Source organism: Pelodiscus sinensis, chromosome 5 (genome assembly GCF_052426305.1).
Source record: "Pelodiscus sinensis isolate ZL-2025 chromosome 5, ASM5242630v1, whole genome shotgun sequence".
Taxonomy (NCBI): domain Eukaryota; kingdom Metazoa; phylum Chordata; order Testudines; family Trionychidae; genus Pelodiscus; species Pelodiscus sinensis.
In genome coordinates, this window is record NC_143056.1 from 44,956,725 (window position 1) to 44,979,078 (window position 22,354).

General features: G+C 40.5%; 1 protein-coding gene across 3 annotated transcripts in view; it reads right to left on the bottom strand.

Annotated features, from left to right (window-relative positions):
• The window catches only part of LIN52 (lin-52 DREAM MuvB core complex component), a 136,456-nt gene that overhangs the window by 111,059 nt on the left and 3,043 nt on the right, over positions 1 to 22,354 (bottom strand). For all 3 annotated transcript variants that reach the window (XR_016349623.1, XM_089778438.1, XM_006117735.5), the window contains exons 3-5: positions 21,922 to 21,959; positions 16,504 to 16,570; positions 11,416 to 11,499 (exon numbers count right to left, since the gene is read on the bottom strand). Coding sequence is in view for 2 of the 3 variants with exons in the window: in XM_089778438.1 (XP_089634564.1) it covers positions 11,416 to 11,499; positions 16,504 to 16,570; positions 21,922 to 21,959 (189 nt within the window). In the remaining variant the exon portion in view is untranslated. The remainder of the gene's footprint in view (positions 1 to 11,415; positions 11,500 to 16,503; positions 16,571 to 21,921; positions 21,960 to 22,354) is intronic.

Below are 22,354 nucleotides of genomic sequence, written 5' to 3' on the forward strand. Positions count from 1 at the left end.
TTCTGCCATATGTTTTTTACTGCCAGCTAGTCCAAAATAAAGTGCCAGGGCAAGGTAAGACTGGTATTCCTAGCTCAAATACCTTTTAACTGTTGCCTTTATAGATTCCTGAACTGGTCTAAAAAATAAGCTGTCTTGTACAGTAGCTACAAAAACTGGGGAAAATGTAGGCTGTCTGCACACAAATATCCTGAGTAAAATACAGCCCTTTCTAACAAAACTTCTTCTTACTTAGTAAGCGTACTGTGTTGTTAAACATCAATGATAAAAAGTATGCAACTATTTTTAAAGCCACGTTATCTTTGCCACCCATTAGGCAACTGTGTATGCAGTCATCTGATTTGTGCACCCAACTCACAGAATTACAGAATCAGATGGATAAAGGTGTCTGATTTATTTGAAAAACTGCCTTCCTTAGTGTCAGCTTCAAAATTAACCATCATTTAAAACGAATAGAAAAATTTAGTATCTCTCCAGTCCGAGCTGTTTCAGACGACAGTTCTACATCAGTGCACATGTCGAGGTTAGAGAACCATGAGTCCCTATTTAAAAAAATAAAATAAAATAAAAAAAGCTTACCTTCTGCAGAATCTGAATGTGTTGTGGCAATATAAATAAACAAAGTGGCCTGGAAAGGGCCTACAGACTGCATTTTCTACTGTATTTTAAGTCATTTTGAACTCTAAGAAAACACCAGTCTCAGAAAAACAACACAAACAAATTTCCATTTTGCTGTGAAAAAAAATGGTACACATCCCATGGTCAGAAGAATATCCCCAAACTACAAAAACTAAAAAGGAGGTCCTGTATACACAAGTGGCAACAACAGGCATCAAACAGAAAATAGCAGGGAAGAGAAACGACAGAAGTTTGATTGTTTGACACATTTATGGGTGTTTTAAAGATTTTTTTTCCCTTTTTTCAGACTTCAAGAGCGTGCACATCTCCTCCCACAGTCAGCAAAGAGCTGTCAATGGCTGGCTTAGGATGCAATATTAATACTCTACACTGAGACTCACAAAAGCACTTCCCCCCCAAAAGGGTGGGGGGGAAATACAAGAGTCTAGCATTTTCTTGAGACTGAGAAATTCATTGCACTCTTCATAAGGCAGAGGAAGAATACCCCCAAAAGATTCATGCAATAATAATATATAGTATTTTTGGAGAATGCAGTGATTACCTAAATACTTGTATTTGTTTTGTGGTAAGCCTAAACTATTTATGCATATGTGCAGTATGATATTTAATACTCCCATTTTTGTATTCAGGAACAGTGTATGTTTCTCTGTTTTCAGAACTTACTGGTCAAGTCAACCACCTGGTTCAAACTCCCCACCCCTCAAAAAGCCCACCAAAATGAATTTAAAAAATAGCAACCAAGGTCCAGGCTCAATTTCCACCCCACCATGGCAACCTAATCTCCTGGCAAGTTAATGCAAATCAAAGTGAACACTTCTCTGCCACTGGTAGCAAAGCGTGTTTCTTTCCCAAGAGAGGCCTGTAAAACAGGACAGTCACTGACAGCAGTACAATTACTGACACAGATACAGACTTTATGGACATGTTTATCTCTGCTGTAAATCCACACTCTCTCTCCACTCCGATTCATGAGTCATAAAGAAATTGCAGATAATGAAAAAGTTGGAGAAATTTACAGCATGTCGGAAACCTCAGACAGCCAGAAGAAATTAAAGAGCTGACTGAGGATAAATCACATAGGTACAATTAAAACTTCCCATACCTTCTTCACTTCCAAACTGGCATACAATCCAATGAAGATGATGAAAAGTTGAGGTCATGACTCCTCTGGCTGTAATAATTTCTTAACTAACTACATGTCAAAATTAGCCAATTCACAGATCATGTGTGAATGCCAATTTCAAGCTGGCACAGTCATCTCTCTCTTCCAGTGGGAACTATCCAAGAAGCAAGCCTGTCCATAAACAATACTAACTGTGATGAGCAATAAATGAAAAGGTGATTTCCTTGTCCAAGAGCCCCTCTTGCCATACCACTGTGCATTAAAATAAGAAAGCGGCTCTAAGGTATTGTGGGAGGGGAATGGAAAGGATGATTGAGAATCAGAATGAAGGTCAGGGTTTCTTGTTTCAAACAGGGACCATAGTGCTCAGTCATTATGGGGAGGACAGCCATTCATCTCTTTTCAACCATCCAAAGGTGAGGTCAAGAATGGGTGCACTCACCAAAGTGCAAACAAGCTTTATTAACCCAACACTCTCCCCAGGTGACTGACTGACAATACTTGAAAGTTCATATCTGTAAGAGAAAGTGTGACAACAGCAGAACTGCTTTATTTTACAGGACACTAATTCCTGGACTACAGCTTGTGGTTTCAGATCAGACATTGTTTAAGCCACAGGTGAACCATCCAAGAACAGATCCACATTTTAGACAGAAAGTTTACGCTCTTATCTTTGCTAATTAAATCCCTGTCAAACTAGCTGCATATTACAGAAATCAAAATGTCCAAGGAGGGTAATTCTGTCTAATACTACACCAGATTCAATCATTATAGCATACAATGCAATCTTTTCTGCACAGAAGCACTATAAATTCAGTGTTATATAAACAAGATAAGGGAGAAAGATTTCAGGCAAGAATGAAATGAGATGAAGTGATTCAGGGAGGCAGACAAAGGTAGGAAGCCTGCTTCAGGAAACAGGAGTTGTGAAGACAACCCTTGTTGAGAGTGATGATCCCATGTAGAAATTCAGAGATGACACTTTCTTAACCCTATCCGCCAGGGTCCCCTTTGGGCAGGCAGAGAGGGATGAGTAACTGTACTGTCAGTGCCTCCAGCATATTGCACTTGACTTCCCAGCTATACCCACTACTAATTCACAGTTACCTCTACTCTACTCAAAACATGGTCTAAAGAATGGGAAGGGAGGGAACGTAAGGGAGTATTTTTAGTCAAGGAGAAAGACATCTCAGTTTCCATCTGATAGGAACTAATCAAAGACTTAAAAGGTCAGAGCAAATCTTGCCACATTTTTAGGTGCCTCTTCTCAGAAAAGTTACCTGCTTTTAAGCCATCAGGTCAGACAACTTACTGTGCTTAGCTTCTATCCCTGGAAGAAGCCTGCCTTTACATGAGCTCAAGTGTTTCCAAGATGATGGGATGCATCCCAGAATTGTTCTGGTGATTCAAAGACATACACTAGGGCAATTCAACATGCAGCCTGCGGTGCAATTTGGATTTACGAGGGGCTCAACACGCCGCCCGCAGGTGGGAACCAAAATGAAAAAGTAGCCAAATATAATGGTCTTCTGTTGATATTCATTTTAGCAGTTAAATTCCTGGACTGTCATAGCTCATTGAAAGCTATCATATAGGTGGAAATCAGGTAAATATTGCGTTTTATTAATATCAGCAGAACTGACTTAAATGGGGCCTGCGTGTTGTGTAGTTTTGCCTTAACCTTTGTATTCATGCCCATCAGTGTGAAAGAAGCTATTTGCATATACTGCATGTATATGCAACCACACTTAAGTTGTGGCCCTCGGCATGTGCTGAGAGAATCACCGTGGCCCCCAGGGCTTCCAAAGTTGAGTAGCCCTGACATGAGAGAGGCGGGGGAGGGAAGAGAGGAAAGCTTTTGGGCCAAGAAGTCATAAAAGGTTGTAGCTGATCAGCTAAACTTATGGAGCACTCTCCACTGGCAAAAGGATTTTCTGGAGCTCCTAGTGCAATAGGCTCAATATATCTTTCAAGAAACACTAAAGTTGTGGATGGTGCTATGCAGCTGAACGAGGTAGGTTGGATTGTTGTGGAGGTGCTTGGAATGACAAACTAATCCTCAGAGAGGCAGAAACCCAGACTTCCCCTCTCCCCATTAATGACTTCCATGTCATTTTGAACAGTAGGTTGCCCCCAAAATACAGATGTGACAAGAGATGGAATTTAAATTTAGCTGAACTTCCCCAAATTTGTCTGATACTATAGTGGATATTTTATGACCAAAACAGTAATAAGCTGAACCCAATAATCCTGCCAACAGGAGAGAATGTACCAACCCTGGTTCCTCAAGCTGCCAAAGGGATCAGCTCTGTTGTGCTCTGACACCAAAAGGCTACCTGGCTAAGTACTCTGTGTTTTAACATTTTTGGTGTTCCTTATTTTGGTTCCTGGCAGGGCATAACTAGTTTTCTAGGCATATGGGTAAATTGCTATGAATCTTCCAGTTCACTCTGATCTCTCCATGAGATCTGGGTAAGCACTTGGGTAAGAGAATATAGACACCAGGACAGCTAGATGTCCATAAATGCCCAAAGTAAATAGAAAGACCTCTAAGCGTGGCATAGAATGAGTCACATTGAGTTGCCATAATCAGACTCTAATAGGGGATGCTCTTTATTCTGGCTGAGTACTTATCTCAATGTCCCAATACAGTGCTGCTTGAGGGTCCACATTTCAGAAAAGGCATAAAAATCAGCATTTGCTGATTCTTTTTAACATTAACACATTAAGAATAGGCTTCCTTCTCTTTGGTAAACTAGCACTGAGGTACTGATAGCAAATATAGTCATCCTGGACACTTATCACTGCCCTGTCTCCCAGAAGGATCCTGCCCCCATATCGCTAGTTTCTTCCCCTCTAAGAATAAATCCTCTCCGATAGTTCCCAGTGCAGCAGTTACGTAATCCCATCTCCAAGAAAGCAGTTTTAGGAGATGAGTCTACAAGATAGACTCTAAGACTACAGCTTTGTCCAGAGAAATGTACAGTACTACCCTCCCTTGCATCTGCCTGCACAGAGGAAAGGGAATGAAGGATGGCAGCAAGTAGTTTTTACTAAAAGGGACAGCTAGGGGAAGAAGCTCTTCAAAGAGAATATAAATGCAGTGCAAAGAAGCAAGAGTTTCTGCTATCCATCTCCTGCTTCATCATCTCTGAAACAGACAGTCTCTTCAAGTTAGAGCATCCCAATGTTACAAACACTTGGAAAGGTGTCCAATTCCCAAAGATTTGAGATCCTAAGATACTTTTTGCAAATGGTAACTGATGTCCAGCCTCACTGCAGGATAGGTAACATTCTGCTTCCTCCAATCCACTTTACACCTTGTCAAGATATAGGATTCTTCACTTGTCCTTCCCTACTGTATAGTGGCATACTGGTGTTAGGTAGCAGCATGTTGCCTAAGACCACCTGTGTTCAATTTGAACAATGATTCAACTCTGTCTTTTTTGGAGACTTCAGAAAAAGATGTAAGATACATTAACAAAGTTATAAGGAAGAATCTGACCCAGGCAAAAAGATTTTCCTAAATTCTAGGCAGCAGTTACATTTGCAGTTTTTTAAAGATCCAAGCAAACGTCCTACAGATTTTCTCCATTAATCATACAGACATGAATCTTTTAAGCCTCACTAAGTTTCAGGTTCAAAAACAGGATATGGCAATGAGTTCCACAAGTTAATTAGGCATTATGTAAAAAGTAAAGTGGCTACATTTTAGCAGTAGAATATATTGTTTGGATTTCTAATGTGGGGAGAAGTCAGCAACATGGAACATATACATACTTAGTGCAACTTGTTTTATTTACATGCATATACAAATCATGGAAGAGATGGTCAAGTGGCACCCAGTGAGTCCCCTCCCCATTAACAAATCTCCATCCAAAACCCAGTGCCTGGTTCCTATGGAACAAATCTGCCTTGATAACTGACTCTAGGAAGGAACACAAGGAATAGAATAACTTGCTGCTAGTCACAGCTTTCCCAAAAAATATGAAACAGGAACCACTACCAGAGCATTATTTCTGAAATTAAAAATGTGCTTGCAAACTAAGAAAGACTCAGAAGACACTATGTAACAGCACCAGCTGGCGATTCCTGCCACACCATTTAGTAATGATTATTCCTGGCTCTGCCAGGTAATTCAAAGAAGCACTGGGTTGAACCTCAAAGATCATTTGAAAAAAAAAAATCAGAAGAAGGATAAATGATACGTGAAGCTTCTCAACTTACTACTATAGAATATTTTTTAATCTGCAAAGGTCTGTAGCAAAATTGTTGACTGTGCTATAAAATATAAACCCCCATGATGGAAGAATGAAAGCGTACATGAGGGAAGAGGACATCAATCCTAGAACAGCGTTAGATAACACACAGGTTATGTTGAGGAGGGGGTTGTTTTCTTTGTTTTTGTTTAAGATCAATTCCATCCTTGGATCTGATAACAGAGTTGAGCAAAAAGGTGTAATAGCACCTGTCAAAATGCACCACACTCATGTTTTAATTATTTCTATTACAACAGCACCTAGAACAGAGTTGGGCAATTAGCCTGTTAAAATAATCTGCAGCCTGGATGGAGTTATTTGCTTGCTCACAGATGGGGTGTCACCATCCCGGGAGGGAGGGAGGGGGAAGAGGGAGGAGAGCAGAGGGGGGGGGGAGAAAAAGAGTGATCCTGCTGGCTGAGGGATGCAGTGTGAATAAAGCTGCCTCATACAATTCCACTTCACTCCATTTCCCCATCAACACAAGTTGTTTCTTGTGTCTCTCTCAGAACCCAATTCCAATTACTGCTTCCACACTGGCTGACTGACCTGAGAGCCAATTAGGTTCTAGCCAAGCAACGAGCAGAGGCAGGGCATACCTTAACCAAAGGGCAGTAGGTTACCAGAGCCAGATGGCACAGGACGGAGCCAGTGTCAAGAAGGAATGCGAGCTGAAGCCCATATGCCACATCATGCCACCACTCAGCCTACCCAACTCAGATTCCACTCTACGCCACCCAGTTTTGCTTACTGCCTTTCCGCTGGCCTCAGATCCCAAAGCCAATCTGACTGTCCTCTGGCCATGGACAGTTCAGGGTGCATCTCTGCACACAGAGGGGCAATAACTCCTTCCCATCTGGCATGACAGGAGAGCAGCCAAGCCACACTTCAGTAGCACTGCAACCTGGTGCATGGGCTCTTGCTTCTAGTCCCAAGGTCTGCCCCAGGGGAGCAGAGCAGAGGCAGTCTATAAGCAGCAGAGAAAACACATTAAAATGTTTTTATGTTTGAGGTTTTCATTTATTAATCCGCTAGTCTTCTGCATATTAAAGAAGGTTTGTGAAAGAGGTATATTTAAACTGTTTCCCTCTACCCCCATTTAAAGGCTGTGCTGTAAGAGGCTTTTAGAAACACTTTTTTTTTTATACACACAGTTAAAGCTGTACTATAATAAATTTTGAGTTACACAACTGTAAACCATCCATAGATGGTGTGGCACTCTGTCCCCCTCTAGTGGTGATTAGGCCAAATAAGGATTGATGACCATGCTGCAGTCTTAGGCTATGTCTACACTGCAGTTTTTCTGGGATACTGGAGGTATCCCGGAAAAAAAAGACCCTTTGCTGCATCCAGGGAATTTTGCTGCGTCCAGGAAACGCGTCTGCTCTTCTGAATTTTTTTCGGAAGAGCAGGCGCACGTTTTCAGCATCTCTGTAAACCTTGTTTTACGAGGAAGAAGGGTTTTTTTCCCCCCCCCAACATTTGGCCCAGTGTAGATGGACCAAATATCGGAAAAGCCTCTTCCGGAAAAAGCTATGCAAATTGCAAACTGCAATTTGCATAGCTTTTTCCGCCTTTTTTGGAATAGCAGTGCGGTATTAGACATAACCTTAGATAAGAAAACTGGGCCTTTTAACTGAGGTAATGAAAGCTAATTAATTATGCTCAAGATCACCCAGATTTAATCCCCACTACTGAAAACCCATGCAGGGGCATTCAGCCTAACAATATGTAGCCTCTAAAAAAATAAAAAGTCATACAGTCCACTGAACATTTTTCAGTGGATTTTGTGGCCCTCTACTAAGTTGCCTATCTCTGAGCTAGAGGCAGAAAACAAATCCTGGAACTTTAGAGTACTATAGACATAGCCCAAGAGATGATGTTCTCCTTATTTCTCTCCAAATAAAGGGCTTTTGCACATATTTCAAATTCATGGAAAGGCCACAAACAAACTTTAATCACCCCATTTCTTCAGTCCAGTTTAAAGACTTAATGGAAAATAAAAGTAGAGTACTGTGTTAAAAGCTTCATTTTAAGTTAACTGGAATGCAGGCCATCATAGTTTGAGCTCTGGCTTTATATCTAAACTCTGGTGATAAAAAAAAACCCAAAGCAACAAATTAACCTTTTATTCCTCTTGGAAAGTACCAATCTAGAAACACTGATGTTATCCATACTGTATGTAGTTTACAAGAGTCAACCCAACATTCAAGGTGAAACAATTTTTAATTATGCCTCAAAGAAACTTGCAATTTATTGAAAAACTATCACAGATAACCAGGGCTCAACAATCTTTGTAATCTACTTGTCTGTGGCGAGTAGATTACAACCCGGAAGAGCTGGGTTCCGGCGATCTGCGCATGCGTAGAACACCGGACAGCTCGGCGAGCCCTGTAGATAACACCTAACATCAATGCTGATAAAGGCGGCCCTGGATGTACATTCAGAACATATACCACCTAAGAGAAACAAGTGAACTGTACTGTCACTCTCTGCCCTCAAAAACTGCACCATGAGATTATACTACTGTGATCACAAGGAGATAGATACAGCCAATCCCAATAGGAGATTCCAGCTCAGTTACTGAGGGAAATTAAAGTGAACGATTTATGGTAGTGATCTATGGGCAACAAAATGGCAAATGAAATTTAATGTTGAGAAATGTAAAGTAATGCATGTTGGAAAAAATAATCTCAACTATAAATACAATATACTGGAGACTAATTTAGTTACAACTACTCAAGAGAGAGATCTTAAAGAGTTATTATGCATAGTTTTCTGAAAACATCCACTCATGTGCAGCAGCAGTCAAAAAAGCAAACAGAATGTTAGGCATCATTAAAAAAGGATAGAGAACAACACAGAGAATACCTTATAGCCTTTATATACATCCATGGTATGCCCACATCTTGGATACTACATACAGATGTGGTTGCCTCATCTCAAAAAAGATATATTGGCACTGGAAAAGGTCCAGAAAAGGGCAACAAAAATGATTCGGGGTTTGGAACAGGTCCCATATGAAGAGAGATTTTAAAAACTTGGATTTTTTCAGCTTAGAAAAGAGGAGACTAAGGGGGAATACGATATAAAATCATAAAATCATGACTGGTGTGGAAAAAGTGAAAAAGGAAAAATTATTTACATATTCTCACAATATAAGAACTAGGGGTCAGCAAATAAAATTTAATGGGCAGCAGGTTTAAAACAAACCAAAGAAAGTTTTTCTTCACTTAGCGCATAGTCAACCTGTGGAACTCCTTCCCAGAGAATGTGGAAGGACTTTAACAGGATTCAAAAAAGAGCTAAATAGATTCATGGAGGTTAGGTCAATCAATGGCTATTAGCCAGGATGGGTAGGAATGGTGTCCCTAGCCTCTGTTTGTCTGTAAAGGGGTGACAGGACAGGGATCACATGAGGATTACCTGTTGAGTTCGCTCCCTTTGGGGCATCTGGCATTGGCCATTGTCAGCAGACAGGATATGGGGCTAGATGGACCTTTGGTCTGACCCAGTATGTTCTTATGTTCTTAGTGGTTCCTAATCTGGGAGTTCTGAAACATATCATGATTTTTGAAGGCGGGTACATTTCCCTCTTCTTTCCCAACTCAGCAAATGAAATTTGCTTATTCCATTAAACAAAAAAAAAACAAAACAAACAAAAAAAAAACACACACACACACAAAAGCGCACACACACACACACACAAGGAAGAGGAAAAAGCAGGGGAAATTTCAGTTATAGACTGCAAATGTGAGTATGCAATAGAAGGCTGTAAATGAAAACTGCTTTGTAATTTCAACTGTACAGGTTGAGACAATAGATAGAGGAACTGATAGATGTTCTCTTTCCAACCTAAAGTTTCCTAACTCTTTGCAAGGACCTGCCATCCACAATAATACCTCCAGTAATATGTAGTGATTCTCTTCTTCAGTTACTGCTATTTTAACTTGTTTTTGCAGATAAACCTGGTGTTTGTTTTTTTAATCACATACAAAAAATATTAAAACTAAGGATGCATGACATAGTGTATTAGACTAGTTTCTCATTACTGGCTATTCCTTTACATTTTCAAAAGTCTTAGTGGGGTAGCCGTGTTAATCTATAACTTTAAAAACCAACAAGTCCTGTGGCAACTTCAAGACTAAAAAAAGAAATTGTATTTATACAAAAAAATACAAATCAGGAGAGAGAGGGTTTTCTTGGTCACTAGTTCCCATTGCAATGCTATCTTCACTGAGCAGTTTACATGATATTCAGATTAAGGATGTTATAGTATAGTCAATTAACCGATTAGCAAAAACTTATTGGTTAATAAGTTTAAGGGAGGGATAGCTCAGTGGTTTGAACATTGGCCTGCTAAACCCAGGGTTGTGAGGTTCAATCCTTACAGACACCATTTAGGGATTTGGGGCAAAAATTCATCAGGGATAGTACTTGGTCCTGCTGTGAAGGCAGGGGACTGAACTCGATGACCTTTCAAGGTCCCTTCCAGTTCTAGGAGATAAGCAATCTCCATTAAAAATAATAATAATAATAATAATAATGCTACAGACTACACATATTCCACCACCCAGGCCAGTAAATTTAGCAGCAGCCTGGCTTAGTCCTGGTTCATGCTGGGTCAAGGACCTACTCCGCTACAGCTCTGCATTTAAAGTGTATTAAGAGCCAGGCAGCTCAGTTCCAGCTCACACTGGGTCTGGGAGTTCAGCTGCTCCTCTCCCCGCCGGACAGGGGCTGCTGCTGCTTCTATCAGAGGCAGCAGGTCCATGAGGGGAGCTGGTATTTAAACTGGCTCCCCTCATGGTCTGGCTCTCACCCGGCACCCTGTGCTGCTGCCTCTGTTTCAGAGGCAACAGCATGGAGTGTCAGGGGGGCTTCACGGAGTGGGGCCAGAGCGCACCAGCTACCTGCCCCACCACCAGGAAGAATAGAATGGTTGAGTAACTGAAGTATAGAATGGTCAAGTAACCAATAAGGAGTTCATGTGGTTACTCGACTATTCAATTAACTGATATTTAACATCCATAATTCAGATCGGTTTTCTGGGCAGTTACATTCTAATGATGTCTGAATTAGTAGTAGTATAAGTTTAAAAAATTCCTTCTAACATTCATTTGTCTGTTGAATTTCAACTTATTGCCCTGTTAAAAGTAAGTTAATTGGGAACATATTATGGGGAAAAGCAGGATCAATGAAAGCCAAAGAAAGAGAGACCTTGGAAGATTTGGTAAAAGAGCCAAGTACTATTTATTTGATCAAATCAAATGTTGAGAAATTTTACACATACATTTCTAGCTAGAGAGGACTGCAGAACTGGATAGAGCAAGTTAAATGTCTGAAGTGAGGAAATTCACTATGAAGCCACTAGTGAACATGTATAGCACTTACATTCATCTAGCCCTAGCTGATAAGCCAGGTTCTGCAGGCCTCGCACCTTCTCCATTAGGTTTGCTGTGGTAAGGCTTCCCAGCTCTAAAAACAGAATAAATGTGATTAACATTGTTTGTTGCCCTCTAGTGGTAACTAATCCATATTAGCTATTTAGCAGAGAACTTTCAGGTCACACTGAAGATGTGCTCTCTACCATTTGAAGATGGCTTATATTCAGCAGTCCTCTTCACATTTGGATGACAGGGAAATAATGTAGGTCCATAGCTTCCTTATTGGAATTCCAAGCATGGGTGCCTAAATCTTGATTACAGAACTAGACAAAGAGAAGTGACGTACTCCTGTAACCCACCCTTCTTCTAGTGCGTAGTTCTTCCCTACTTCCCTACTTTAAATTGCATTTTGTCAACCCTAAGTTTGACTACTCCATGCAATAACACTTCCACTAAGGTGGTGTTCCTATAGTCTGAAAAATTCTCATATTTCTTGGATTTTTCCCTTCCTTTCATCTCACTATTCCTTGTTAGTCTACAGTTCTTCAAAAAGTGTGTAAACACCAGAGAAATCTGTAGACAGATACATTCTGCTCTCTTTTCACCTTAGACATGTTTCAACTGAACCACCACTTATTATGAATTCTTTTGCTCTTCAAATGATTTCAGCAATAGTCTTTATTTTGTTGCTCTTTTCTGAGCTCCCTACTGCATGAATACCGCTGACATACAAAGCTGTACATGGTATTTCCAGTGTGACTGAATGAGAGCCACACATAGAAGGATTATTTGCCTTTTTGCTTTGCTATTGTCTGTCACCCCATAGTTAATTATTTTGGGAGTAAACAAGCTTGAAGCTGAGTAGCAAACAAATACAAGTTAACAAGAACTTCTTAAATTCAACCCACATTTTCAGTAGGAATTAGAGACGTGTAGCTTTTGTGCTTGAGACACTAGTAAAGTGGCTATTGTTTCATAGTTGTTCCATAGCATAGCCAACTTTGTACTTAAAAGGAGAGATTAGGTCTGTTACATATTGATACAAATATGTTCTGCAGAATTATTTACTTATCAAATTGATTTGAGAGCTCAATTAATCTGTTAATTAAATTAAAAATTACACTTCAATTCCACCAGGGGAAAAACCCAAAGTGTTAAGTCAGGGGATTGAGAAAAAAAAATACCAATTAACTTATAAATACAGCCTGTATCTTAAAGTTTAATTTATTAGTATGAAAACATTAATTTACTCATAACCATTATCTGCTTTGTGATATCCATATGTAACTATATCAGTACTCAAATGATTGCTACAGAATTTAAGATTTCATTTAAAAGCTACTTCTAGTACTAGGCTTGTGAAGATAACACTGAAAATATGAATCAAGGCCAATTGATTTGGTGGGTGCACCTTCACTAGGAAAAGGGTATAGATAGTTCTCTGAAAACATCCACTCTGAAAACATCCACTCAATGTGCAGCAGAAGTCAAAAAAAAAAAAAAAGAGAGAATGAAAAATCATTGGGAAAGGGATAGATAAGACAGACAATATAAACGTCACTACACTGTGTGCAGTTCTGATTGCCCCATCTCAAAAAAGAGACTTTAAAATTGGAAAAGGTACAGAAAAGGGCAACAAAAATGACTGAGTATGAAAGCATCCAAATGAGGACAGATTAAAAAGAATGGAACTTTTCAGCTTGGAAAAAGACTACAAAAATGAAATAGACTAGAGATTTGTAAAATCATGACAAGTGTGGAAAAAGTGCATAAAGAAGTAAATAACCCTTCCTTACATAGCACAAGAAGCAGCAATCACCCAGTGAAAGTTAATAGGCAGTAGGTTTAAGGACAAAGAGGTTCTTCTTCACAATGTATAGTCAAGGGATGTTATAGTTTGGGCCTTCACCACATTCAAAAAAAGGATTATGTAAATTCGGGGAGTATATGTCCATCAATAGCTATTAGCCAAGATGATCAGGGATGAAACCCCATGCTCTGGATGTCCCTAACCTCTCAACTGTCAGAAACAGGGAGTGGACCTGGCATAAGCTACTGTCAGAAGACTGTAAAGTAATGCACATTTGGAAAAATAACCCCAACTATAAGTATAGTATGATGGGGACTAATTTGGCTACAACAAATCAGGAAAGATCTTGGAGTTATCGTGGACAGTTCTCTGAAAACTTCCACGCAGTGTGCAGCGGCAGTCAAAAAGGCAAATAGGATGCTAGGAATTATTAGGAAAGGGATAGAAAATAAGATCCAGAATATCTTACTGCCCCTGTATAAAACTATGGTACACCCATATCTCAAATACTGTGTATAGATGTGGTCTCCTCACCTCAAAAAAGATATTTTGGCCTTGGAAAGGGTTCAGAAAAGGGCAACTAAAATGATTAGGGGTTTGGAACGGGTCCCATATGAGGAGAGGTTAAAGAGACTGAGACTTTTCAGTTTAGAAAAGAGGAGACTGAGGGGGGATAGGATAGAGGTCTATAAAATCATGAGTGGTGTGGAGAGGGCCGATAAAGAAAAGTTATTTATTAGTTCCCTAAATAGAAGAACTAGAGGACACCAAATGAAATTAATGGGGAGCAGGTTTAAAACTAATAAAAGAAAGTTCTTCTTCACACAGCGTGTAGTCAACCTGTGGAACTCCTTGCCAGAGGAGGCTGTGAAGGCTAGGACTATAATAGAGTTTAAAGAGAAGCTAGATAATTTCATGGAGGTTAGGTCCATAAAAGGCTATTAGCCAGGGGATAAAATGGTGTCCTTGGCCTCTGTTTGTCAGAGGCTGGAGAGGGATGGCAGGAGACAAATTGCTTGATCATTGTCTTTGGTCCACCCTCTCTGGGGCACCTGGTGCTGGCCACTGATGGCAGACAGGATACTGGGCTAGATGGACCTTTGGTCTGACCCAGTACGGCCGTTCTTATGTTCTTACAAGATACTGGGCTAGATGGACTATTGGGGTACGTCTAGACTACATGCCTTTGTCGCCAGAGGCATGTAGATTAGGCTACCAGACATAGGAAAATGAAGTGGCGATTTAAATGATCGCTGCTTCATTTAAATTTACATGGCTGCCGCGCTGAGCCGACAAACAGCTGATCAGCTGTTTGTCGGCTCAGCGCGGCAGCCATGTAAATTTAAATGAAGCAGCGATTATTTAAATCGCCACTTCATTTTCCTATGTCTGGCAGCCTAATCTACATGCCTCTGTCGTCAGAGGCATGTAGTCTACACGTACCCTTAGTCTGACCTTCCAGGACTATTCTTATATTATGAAGGTACATTAACAACATCTTTCTCCTTAGTGAAGACAGTCTGCAGGAGGATGCATCTGAAACAGTATTTCTGACAAGTGCAAAAGGTCACTGGGAACAATTAACTTTGAAATTTAAGTTGCGGCCATTTAAATGGCCACATCAATTAAATTGCTGCTGACCATATTAGCAGAATGAGAATGCAACATTTCTCTGCAGAGGCTGGTGGATGGTGACTAGGAGGATTATAGTGCACTCTGTTACTGTTGCCCTCAAATATAAAAAAACCCAAAGAGCTAGGAAAGTTCTGTCAGCCTTGTACTAAAGAACCAATATGCACAAGCTAGAATCCTACAGAGAAGGTATCTTTACAAAACTCACATTTTGAGCAGAAGTAGCAGCACCTACAGGGACAAACTGTGTTACAAGTATCCATGGGATTATGGCCAGTTTGTGATTGCTCTTCGGTCAAATTCTGTTAGCATATGTGGTATAGAACCCATGCCATCTATACCTGACTTTTCTTCCTTCTGCATAATTGTCTACCCTTAATTTAATGGTTCAATATTAGCATCAAGCAGCTACAGAAACCTACTTAATTACCAACATCCCCTCTAATGAACTCTCCTGAGCACTTGTACTTTGTATTTCATTCTCTGAAAATGTACACAAACAAAAATGAACTCAACATTCTCTGCCACCTCCACCTCACTATTCTCTGTGTACTTTAAAATAAAATTAGGTTTTTGTGACCCAATTGCTCCATGTAGATTCATAGGATTTAAGACCAGAAGAGAGTGTCACAATCTTGTGCAGTGGTGCCCAACCTTATTACACCTAACCTAAGCATAACCTTGTGTAGGCCAGATAGATTCTACATGCTTTAATACGATTTAGAGTCACTATTTTATTTATTGTTTAAATTCAGATTGTTTTGTATTTATTGTATTGTATTGTGTATTTACAAATTTGAGTAAACTTTGTATCCAAATATGGTCAAACATTTCTTCAGCCTGATGAAATCTTCAAGATCTAAAATGGAAACAGTGCAGTAGAACTACTCACTGTGCTCCTAGAGCTCCTATTTTCTACAGTTAATGCACTCACAGGAAGCTCTGTCTAACATTTCAGAAGTTGGCAATGTTTCCTAGATCTGTCCATGCACAAGTAACTCCCAAAGAAACAGTTTGAGAAATTTTCAGTTGAGCTGAAGGCTCCACTTTCATTAGCCTGTGAAAATTAGTAAGATTTCAATCTAAGGGGGAGAACAAAAACAAAAAACAATCAACTGAGTGAAAATAAATCTTGATTTCTGGAGTGACAGGCACAGAAAGAATATTGGCTTGTGCTTTTTCTTTCCTTTTCAAATAGGGTAAGAAAGTATTCTCCTGCAGATGTTTCACATTAAAAAGAATATTATAATATTTCATAGTTCTCTAATTACATAATCACAGAACAAAAAAACCCAAAAAACAAACGAACAAACAAAAACAAACAAACAAACAAACCACACACACACCACCACCCACCCTGACAAGAAAAACAAGTTCTTCTCACACTACAGAACAAGGATGAAGTGGATTTAAAAAAAAATGTCTGCATGGAAATTTCAGGAGGATTTAAGAATTAAGAGCAAAGAGGGCTTTCAACATAGATTTAGGTCACAAACTTTCCACACACAAAAATATATTTTTAACTGCCCTTTCAAGCCCTATGTACTGCATAATCAGCACACTAGGCAATAGCTTAGGTTCTTTCCCTTTGATTTTTCAAGTTTCCACTGACCTAGACTCCACATTATAAACTATTAGATGGAAAGCACTTACCCTTTAACATATCAATATCATCATTTTCTAGTTCAGCCATCCATTTGGGAGGAGAATTGGTGATAGGCTGTCAGAATACAAACAAAACACATGCTCAACCAAGTATTTTTGTGTATTGCTGTAAGTGGTGTATAGCTACCAGCTCCAGCATCTGAAGCAATGACGACACCCAGACAATAATATAAGTGGACTAAGGACTAAACTCAGGACACTTTGTAAAGAGCTATCCTGGTCAGATGCTGTATTTCTCCAATTCCTGTATTGCTAGCATTTTCTCCAGTCGCTGCTATCGTCTGACGCAATGCCCGGTCACGCAAAGGGCAGTATAGACTGTAATAGCTTCTGATAGTCACTAAATGCAAGTCTAACTTCTAAGTGTCATATACAGTATGAAGTAGAAGATTCAGAATTTACAAAAAAAATATATCTTCCAGAGAAGAATAAGAAAAAAAGTTACCTTAGAAAGAAAATACAGACTGTGACAAGAAACATGTGCACGAAGGGGATAGTTATGTATGTATGCCTAATAGAAGTTTCCATAGATTCATAGAAATAGTGACATTAGTCATCTAGATTTAAAATAGATCATGGTCAAAACACTTGGGCAGGGTACAGTGAGGGAAACAGGGATTTCATAAAGAGAAAGCTGCAGCGGCACAGGAGCCAAGCAAACAGAGCTGTAAACAGGGGAGTTTGAGTGGGAGTTTGTAAAGCGAGTTTGGATTGTGGGACCTGGAGTTTGTTTTTGCTGTGGAGAGGGTGTTTTGGTTTGTTTGTGTGTTCACTGGACTAATAGGATTTTGGCGAGAAAGTAGATAAAACACAGAGGCATTAGTGGCCATGGCCCAAGTAGTAGAGAACACAAGGAGGATGATTGGATGTGGTAGCTGCGGTATGTACATGATTCTGGAGGGGGTACCTGAAAGGAGTTTTGTTTGCATGAAATGCCGCCTGATAGAGCTGATGGAAGAAAAGATCCAAGGACTGGAGATGCAGGTGGAAACTCTGGTCGAGTTTAGAAGGGGGTTTGAGCAGATGATGGGGCAAAGGCATGACGTGGCTGAAGGGGAAAGCTTAGATATGCAGATGGAAGCAGGATCAAGGGCCTCAGAGGGGGGACTGCTGGGCGAAGAAAATGGACAGTGGAAGCATGTGACTCAGAGGACCAGGCAGAAAAAAAGATGGGTCAGTGAAGGAAAAATAGAGCTCAAGAACAGGTATGTGGAGCTGGAAAATGTAGAAGGGGTACAGCAGGTAGATAATGAAGATGGAAGGGTAAGGAAGAGAAGAGTGGCTAGTCCCATAGATAAAGGGGAAGACTTAATGGAGACAACACCAATAATGAGCATTAGGATTACAAGGGAAAATAGGAATGGCAAGGACTTGCAGCCAGAGGAAGCTAGAGATAGACCAGAGAATTGCACTGTCACTAGGAAAAGGCAGGTCTATGTGATTGGGGACTCCTTATTGAGAAGAATAGATAGGCCTGTAACCAGAGCTGATCCAGAGACTAGAAGGGTGTGCTGTCTGCCAGGTGCTAAGATAAGAGATGTGGAACTGAGGTTGAAGAGAATTATTAAGGGAGCAGGAAGGAATCCATTGATCATCCTTCATGTAGGAACAAATGATACAGCTAGATTCTCGCTGGAACGAATTAAGGGAGTCTATGCTAGGCTGGGGAGGATGCTCAAGGAAATTGAGGCTCAGGTGACCTTTAGTGGGATTCTGCCTGTACCTAGAGAAGGGCAACTAAGATAGGACAGGATTATGATGATCAATAGATGGCTTAGGCAGTGGTGCTATAAGGAGGGCTTTGGGATGTATAGTCACTGGGAGGCATTTATAGACAGAGGACTGTTCTCTAGAGATGGACTTCACCTAAGTAGGGAGGGAAATAGACTTCTAGGATGGAGGCTGGCTCATCTTATTAAGAGAGCTTTAAACTAGGAATTTGGGGGAGACGGTTGGGAGATGCCCAGGTAATCTGTACGCCAGATTTTAACACAGAGGGAGGAAAACGAAGTAAGAAAGGATATAGCTGGGGGTAGGAGAATGAACATGAGGAAGGGTGGGGTGGACACTAGTCTAATAGGTCATATTGGAGGTATAACGTCTATGCCAAATTGGGTAAAGACTGTGAATGAGGCCAAACAGCAAAAATTAAGATGTTTGTACACCAATGGGAGGAGCCTAGGTAACAAAAAGGAGGAACTAGAGCTATTGGTCCAGGAAGTGAAACCAGATATTATAGGAATAACAGAAACATGGTGGAATACTAGGCATGACTGGAGTACAGGTATTGAAGGGTATGTGCTGTTTAGGAAAGACAGAAATAAGGGTAAAGGTGGTGGAGTTGCATTGTATATCAAAGATGAGGTAGATTGTAAAGAAATAAAAAGTGATGGAATGGAGAAGACAGAGTCCGTTTGGGCAAAAATCACATTGGGGAAGAAAACTATCAGATCCTCCCCTGGGATAGTGCTTGGGGTGTGTTATAGACCACCAGGATCCAATTTGGATATGGATAGAGACCTCTTTAATGTTTTTAATGAAGTAAATACTCATGGGAACTGTGTAATCATGAGAGATTTCAACTTTCCAGATATAGACTGGAGAACAAGTGCTAGTAATAATAATAGGGCTCAGATTTTCCTAGATGTGATAGCTGATGAATTCCTGCATCAAGTAGTTGCTGAACCAACAAGGGGGGGATGCTATTTTAGATTTGGTTTTGGTGAGTAGCGAGGACCTCATAGATGAAATGGTTGTAGGAGACAACCTTGGCTCGAGTGATCATGAGCTAATTCAGTTTAAATTAAATGGAAGGATAAACAAAAATAAATCTGAGACTAGGGTTTTTGATTTTAAAAGGGCTAACTTTAGTAAATTAAGGAAGTTAGTTAGGGAAGTTGATTGGACTAAAGAAATTATGGATCTTAAAGTGGAGGAGGCCTGGAATTATTTTAAGTTAAAGTTGCAGAAGCTGTCAGAAGCCTGTATCCCTAGAAAAGGGAAAAAATGTATAGGCAAGTGTGTTAGACCAAGCTGGATGAGCAAGCATCTCAGAGAGGTGATTAAGAAAAAGCAGAAAGCATATAAGGAGTGGAAAATGGGAGGGATCAGTAAAGAAAGCTACCTTATTGAGGTTAGAGCATGTAGGGATAAAGTGTGAGAGGCTAAAAGTCAGGTAGAGTTGGACCTTGCAAAGGGAATTAAAACCAATAGTAAAAGGTTTTATAGCCATATAAATAGGAAAAAAACAAAAAAGAAGAAGTAGGACCGCTAATTACTAAGGATGGAGTGGAGGTTAAGGATAATCTAGGAATGGCCCAATATTTGAATACTTTGCTTCAGTCTTTAATGAGGCTAATGAAGAGCTTAGGGATAGTGGTAAGTTAACAAATGGGACTAAAGATAAGGAGGTAGATATTACCATATCCGAGGTAAAAGCCAAACTTGAACAGCTTAATGGGAGTAAATCGGGGGGCCCAGATAATCTTCATCCAAGAATATTAAAGGAACTGGCACATGAACTTGCAAGTCCATTAGCAAAATTTTTTAATAAATCTCTAAACACAGGGGTTGTACCATTTGACTGGAGAATTGCTAATATAGTTTCGATTTTTAAGAAAGGGAAAAAGCGCAACCCGGGTAACTATAAGCCTGTTAGTTTGACATCTGTAGTATGTAAGATCCTGGAAAAAATTTTGAAGGAGAAAGTAGTTAGAGACATTGAGGCTAGTGGCAATTGGGACAAATTACAAGATGGTTTTACAAAAGGTAGATCATGCCAAACCAACCTGATCTCCTATTTTGAGAAAGTAACAGATTTTTTAGATAAAGGAAATGCAGTGGATCTAATCTACCCTCGACTTTAGTAAGGCATTTGATACAGTACCACATGGGGAATTATTGGTTAAATTGGAAAAGATAGGGATTAATATGAAAGTTGAGAGGTGGATAAGCAACTGGTTAAAGGGGAGACTACAGCCGGTCATACTGAAAGGTGAACTGTCAGGTTGGAGGAAGGTTACTAGCAGAGTTCCTCAGGGATCAGTTTTGGGGCCAATTTTATTTAATCTTTTTATTGCTGATCTTGGCACCAAAAGTGGAAGTGTCCTAATAAAATTTGCGGATGACACAAAGTTGGGAGCTATTGCCAATTCAGAAAAGGATCGGGATATCATACAGGAAGATCTGGATGATCTTGTAAATTGGAGTGATAGCAATAGGATGAAATTTAATAGTGAGAAGTGTAAGGTTATGCATTTAGGGATTAATAACAAGAATTTTAGTTATAAGCTGGGGACACATCAGTTGGAAGTAACGGAGGAGGAGAAGGACCTCGGAGTCCTGGTTGATTATAGAATGACTATGAGCCGCCATTGTGACATGGCCGTGAAAAAGGCTAATACGATCTTGGGATGTATTAGGCGAGGTATTTCCAGTAGGGATAAGGAGGTGTTAGTGCCATTATACAAGGCATTGGTGAGACCCCATTTGGAATACTGTGTGCAGTTCTGGTCTCCCATGTTTAAGAAGGATGAATTCAAACTGGAACAGGTACAAAGAAGGGCCACTAGGATGATCCGAGGAATGGAAAACCTGTCTTATGAAAGGAGACTCAAGGAGCTTGGCTTGTTTACTTTAACCAAAAGAAGGCTGGGGGGGGGGGACATGATTGCACTTTTTAAATATATTAGAGGGATAAATACCAGGGAGGGAGAGGAATTATTTAAGTTTAATACCAATGTGGACACAAGAACAAACGGATATAAGCTGGCTAGTAGGAAGTTTAGACTTGAGATTAGAGGAAGGTTTCTAACCATTAGAGGAGTGAGGTTCTGGAACAGCCTTCCAAGGGAAGTAGTGGGGGCAAAAGATCTATCTGGTTTCAAAATTAAACTAGATGGGTTTATGAAAGGGATGGTTTGATGAGATAACATGATCTTGGTAACTAATTGACCATTCATTATCAGTGGGAAATAGGTCAATGGAGGGATGATAGGCGTTACTATAGAGAACTTTCTGGGTGTCTGGCTGATGAGTCTTGCCCACATGCTCAGGGTTTAGCTGATCGCCATATTTGGGGTCGGGAAGGAATTTTCCTCCAGGGTAGATTGGCAGAGGCCCTGGAGGTTTTTCGCCTTCCTCTGTAGCATGGCGTACAGATCACAGCTAGAAGATTCTCTGCATCTTGGGGTCTTCAAAGTATTTGAAGGCTTCAATATCTGAGATATAGGTGAGAGGATTATTCTAGGAGGGGTGGGTGAGATTTTGTGGCCTGCACTGTGCAGGGGGTCAGACTAGATGATCATAATGGTCCCTTCTGACCTTAAAGTCTATGAGTCTATGAGAACAAGGTTAGGGAAAGGGAGAAGGGAAACAAACCGGTCTCAATTAGATAAGATCACTTACACTTTTGAAGGAAGCTGCAAATTCAGCAACACCTGGCACTGGAGAGTGGGGAGAGACAGAGAAAATTAGTCATGCCTAAATGTTATTGCCTCCAGTTTCCAAAGAAGCCACAGCTAATCATCATCTAAGGATACAGCTACCCTGCATCTCTGAAGACTAATTCCCAGTTTTGGTAAGTGTAAACACATGCTAGCATGCTAAAAATTAAAGCATAGACCAGCATTTCCCAAACTATGGGCCGCGGCCCGGTACCGGGCTGCAGGAAAAAACTACCGGGCCTCAGCGTGGTTGCCAGGGTGTTCTGCACTACTGGAGTGCCCGCATGGCACCGGGTCCCCGAAGCCCTCGGCCAGCCTGGGCGGAGTCTGCAGCCGGATGTTCCAGCTCCCAGCAGAGTCCTAACTAAGGGAGGTCGGGGCGAGGAGGAGGGGAG